The sequence below is a fragment of the Micromonas pusilla genome (genome assembly GCF_000151265.4).
Source record: "Micromonas pusilla CCMP1545 genomic scaffold MICPUCscaffold_15, whole genome shotgun sequence".
NCBI lineage: Eukaryota > Viridiplantae > Chlorophyta > Mamiellophyceae > Mamiellales > Mamiellaceae > Micromonas > Micromonas pusilla.
The window spans coordinates 170,081-174,651 of record NW_003315896.1 but is presented as its reverse complement, the minus strand read 5'-3'; the positions used below and the strand labels follow the sequence as shown (position 1 = coordinate 174,651).

At 67.9% G+C, this 4,571-nt stretch overlaps 2 protein-coding genes across 2 annotated transcripts in view; one reads left to right on the top strand and one right to left on the bottom strand.

Moving 5' to 3' along the window:
* The window catches only part of MICPUCDRAFT_45957 (uncharacterized protein), a gene marked incomplete at its 3' end in the record, with an annotated part of 4,934 nt that extends 1,327 nt beyond the window's left edge, over positions 1-3,607 (bottom strand). The window contains exons 1-4 of the mRNA XM_003063549.1: positions 3,326-3,607; positions 2,466-3,137; positions 2,200-2,295; positions 1,399-2,010 (exon numbers count right to left, since the gene is read on the bottom strand). Of these exons, the coding sequence (XP_003063595.1) occupies positions 1,399-2,010; positions 2,200-2,295; positions 2,466-3,137; positions 3,326-3,508 (1,563 nt within the window). The 5' untranslated portion in view covers positions 3,509-3,607. The remainder of the gene's footprint in view (positions 1-1,398; positions 2,011-2,199; positions 2,296-2,465; positions 3,138-3,325) is intronic.
* Positions 3,608-3,885: 278 nt separating this feature from the next.
* On the top strand, positions 3,886-4,380 carry MICPUCDRAFT_7512 (uncharacterized protein; the record flags this gene model as incomplete). The annotated part of the gene is made up of 1 exon (XM_003063732.1): positions 3,886-4,380. A coding segment is annotated over one exon (495 nt), but the record flags the coding sequence as incomplete, so codon positions are not given.
* Positions 4,381-4,571: the final 191 nt, after the last annotated feature.

The window sequence follows — 4,571 nt, the reverse complement described above, 5'->3', positions numbered from 1 at the left end:
ATCACGTGATTCAGTACACCCCCGCGGCGACGGCGGAGATGCATCTGCATCGATGCGGGCGAACCGCGAGGACGGGGTCGGAAGGGCCGTTCATCGTGACGTGCTTGGTCGACCGCGAGGCGGACGAGGTCGACGACGAGGTCGCGAAGCTGATGGGGTTGGACGTCCGCGGCGGCGGCGGCGGAGGAGGAGGAAGAGAAGACGCCGGGGGGGACCCGCGGTGACGACGCGAGAGAACCGCCGAATCGCATTCGGGGGCGGGCGTCGTCGGGTCGGCGATCGATCGTCCGTCGCGTGCGAGTATTCGCTGCTACAATGTCTAATGTACACCTCACACGACGTCACCTACGATATGATACGCTCAGCGTCCCGCCTGTTTCTTCAGGTGCGAGAACGCCCGTTTCTTTATCCACTCTTTGTTATACGGAAGGTACGCGTTCGCCGAGGGTTCGTACACCAGCGCGCTGAGATCGTTCAACGCGTCGATGTAGTTGTACAGGTCGTGGATGTCGTACGTGATGTCCCTGAGCTTCGGGTACATCTCCTTCAGGCGCCTCTCGAACATCTGGCACACGCCTGCGAGGAGGGGCGGGGGATGGGGAGGGGGGTGGTCGCGCGTTCGCGTTCGGTTCGTTCGTCGTCAGCGAGGGTGCCTGATGTTTATTCGTCTCTTCGGTCGCGCGGAGCCGCGGGGCGGGCGAGGAGACCGGAGGGGAGCGCGCGCGCACCGTCCATGGCGAGGCTGACCTTCTCGTAATCGAGGAACGTCCTCGACGTCTTCGCCCCCGTGGGCTGGACGAGGATGATCGTGTGCCGGTTGTCCGCCTGTGCCTGCGGAGGATCGGATCGGCGCGCGCGGGGCGACGGATGGATCGTCAGGCGATGCCGAACGACGGCAAGATTCGGACGCGCTCGATCGGGCGGGAGACGAGCGGTCGCGGGGAGTTTGAGCGGATTTCCGCGCGCGCGCGAGCGCGCACCATCGTGAGCGAAGGGGGATTTGAATGCGCGTGAGCGTGGGTCGTTCGGCGCGAGCGACTGTGCGCGCGAGGCGCGTCGTCTCCGCGTCCTCTTCGGTCGGAAGCGGTAATTCGTTTGGCGGGCGGCTCGCAGATTCGGCATTCGGCTCATCACACTCGTCGATAGAATATGTTCTCGTCGCTACCGCGCCCCCGCCGCCGCGCTCGCCTTCGCCGTCTCCTCCGACGCCTCCTTAAACGCCCCCCCGTGCATCTTGTCGAACGCGACCAAGCTCGTCCGCCCCAAGCACGTCCCGAACAGCGTCCCGGTGCTGCACCCGGTCACCAACACCGCGACGTACTCGCCGGGCTTCGGCGGCGACTTTTTCGCCTCGGAGGAGGCGGCCGCGTCATCGTCGCCGCCGTCGTAGATTCCGACGTCGTCGTCCGCGAAGACGACCCACTTCGACGTGTCCGTCTTCCCCGTGAGCTCCCTGTCGTTCTTCTTCGAGACGCCCTCGACGAGGCACAGGTGCACGCGTCCAATCTCGCGCTCGTTTCGCTCCGACGCCGAGGATCGAAACGCGTCGATGATCTCCGCGAGCCGCCGCTGCTTCACGTCGTCGTCGACGTCGTCCGACATCTTCCTCGCGGCCGCGGTGCCCTCTCTCTCCGAGTACGCGAACATGAACGCCTGCTCGTACTTGACGAGTTTCATCAGACTCACAGTGTCTTCGTGTTCTTCCTCGGTCTCCGCGCAGAAGCCGGTGATGATGTCCGTGGTGATTGCGCACCCCGGGATCTTTTCGTGTACGTTTTTTATCAGATCCAGGTACGCCTCGCGCGTGTACCCGCGCGCCATCCGCTCCAGCGTCGTCGTGCTACCGCTCTGCGCGGGCATGTGCAGACACTTGCACACGTTCGGACGATTCTTAATCACCTCCAACACCTCGTCCGGGAAGTCTTTGGGGTGCGGCGACGTGAACCGCACGCGCATCTCCGGGTCGACGCTCGCGACGCGGTCGAGCAACGCGGCGAATTGCATCGACCCCTCCCGACGCGTCTCCGGCTTGTACCGCGACGAAAAACCCGCGGCGTACCCGCTGAACGCCGTGAACTCGCTCGGGGCGACGTTCCCGCCGACCGCGTCTAACGTGGACGCGTTCGCCTCGACCGCCGCGTCCGCCGTATGCTTCAGATCCCCGCCGACGCCGACGCCCTTCCCGACGCCCGGGACGACCGTCAGCTTGGACAGAAAATCCGTCGCACCGTCCGCGCCCGCGCCCTCCTCCGCGACGTACGCGTAGCTGTTCACGTTTTGCCCCAGCAGCGTCACCTGGAGTGGCGTTGAAAGGCGTCAGTGGTGGAGTTGAAAGGCGTCGTAGGGTCGAGCGTTGAAACCGAGGAGTGGGCGGAGAGAGACGCCGGGAAAAGTCCTTACGGATCGGCGTTCACGACGCCGACGGGGTCGTATGGGGACCGGTGTGGTAATAAATATGAACGCACCTCCTTGACGCCTTGCTCCGAGAGCAAGCGGACCTCGTACTCGATCGACGCCGGGTCGCGGCTCCGCTCGCGTCCGCGCGTGTACGGCACGATGCAAAACGAGCACGCGTTGTCGCACCCTCGCATGATGGTCACGAACGCCGCGTGCGCGCCCTCTTTCCGCACGGGCACGATGTCCGCGTACGTCTCCTCCACGCTGAGCTGGACGTTCATCGCTTTCTCGCCGCTGGAGTTGACCGCGGAGATCAGGTTCGGGAGGTCCCTGTACGCGTCCGGCCCCGCGACGAGGTCCGCGAGTTGATCCGCCTCGAGGAGTTGCGTCTTGAGTCGCTCCGCCATGCATCCGAGGACGCCGACGACGGGCTTCTCGTTCTTCTTCCTCCGCCGTCTGAGCGACTTGAAGTACGCGAGCCGCTGCCATATCTTCGCCTCGGCCTTATCGCGTATCGCGCACGTGTTGATTAAGATAACGTCCGCGTCGTGGACGTCGTCCGTGGTGTCGTACCCGTTGTCGGCGAGCACCGAGAGCATCACCTCGGAGTCGTTCACGTTCATCTGACACCCGTACGTCTCCGTGTACACGTTCTTCCGCTCGCGCGGCGACGGCGTCTCGGGGGCTTCCGCGACCGCGCCGGCGACGCCGACGGGCGCGCTCGAGCGCTTCGGGACGTCCTGCGAGCGGGAAAAGAGAGGCGGGCGGGGTATCGCGAGTGAGCGGCGAGCGGGGTATCGCGAGGCGAGGCGAGGCGAGGCGAGTCGAATTCGCCCTAATAAAACCTCGATCGACGTCGCGCGCGCCTCGACGCGTCGGCGGCGGGACGGTTGGTCGCCGGGACGCGACGCGCGACGCGCGGACGCACCGTCGGGTCGAGATGTTTCCCTCCGCCGGGCCCGTGCGCGAGGACGCGCGCGGGCGCGCGCGCGCGCGAGGACGACGCGGACGCGTGCGCCCTCGCGCGGAGGCCGTCGACGCCGCCGCCGTGACGGTGACGGCGACCGAGGACCCCATTCGCGACGTTGGACGACGCGAGCGATGACGCCATGGCCGCGGACGCGTCGCCGGCGCGGGTTCCGAGCGCGACGATTCGGTTCGCGCGAGGAGAAGACTCGCGAGCGCGCGGTGCTCGGGGACGCGTGCGCGACTGCGGGGTGTGCGGTCGCGCGCGCGGCTCGAGCGGCTTATCCCCTTTTTCCCGTCGCCCTCGCGCGAGTCGTCTGAAGCTTACGGCACCCGCTGCATCATTGTTTCAACGCGCCATCGCGCGCGGCGCCGCGGCCTCCTTCGCGGATGGCGGCCGACGCCGCGCTCGAGGAGGAGCTCGAGGCGCTCGAGGCGCTGTACCCCGAGGGGTTGCGCGTCCAGCGCGCGTCCGGCGGCGGCGGCGGCGGCGACGACGACGGCGACGCCGTCGTCGTCGTCGTCGCCTTGGACGTGACCCCGCGGACGCTCGACGACGCGACGCGTCAGTACGTCCGCGCGACGCTCGTCTTGACCCTCGACGCGTCGTACCCGGAGTCGTCGCCGTCGATCAATTTGACGGACGCGCGCGGGCTCGACGACCGCAGGCAGGGCGTCGTCCTCGACGCGCTTCAGACGGCGCGCGTCGAGTGCGCCTCCGCGGGAGATCCCGTCCTCGCGCTCCTCTGCGAGACCGCGTTCGAGACGATGACGACGCTGAATCACCCGGACGGCGACTGCGTGTTCTGCCTAGACGCGGTCGCGCGCGCGGCGGGCGAGGAGGAGGACGAGGAGGGCGGCGGCGGCGGCGACGGCGGCGGCGGCGGCGGCGGCGGCGACGAGAACGTCGTGAAGATGACGCGGTGCTATCACTGCTTCCACGCGGCGTGCTTCGCGCGGTGGTGGCGATGGAGGCTCGAGACGCGCGACGAAGACGCGCGCGCGAGCGGTCCCGCGCACCCGGTCGGGTCGGAAGAGGCGCTCGAGGCGGAGAGGAGGAACGTCATCTCGTGTCCCGTGTGCAGGGTCGCGATCGACGAGGAGGACGCCGCGAGAGCGTTGGACCGCGTCGACCGCGGCAGCGGCGGCGGCGGCGGCGGCGGCGGGTCCGCGGACGCGTCGACGTCGGCGCCGGCGTTCACGGAGGA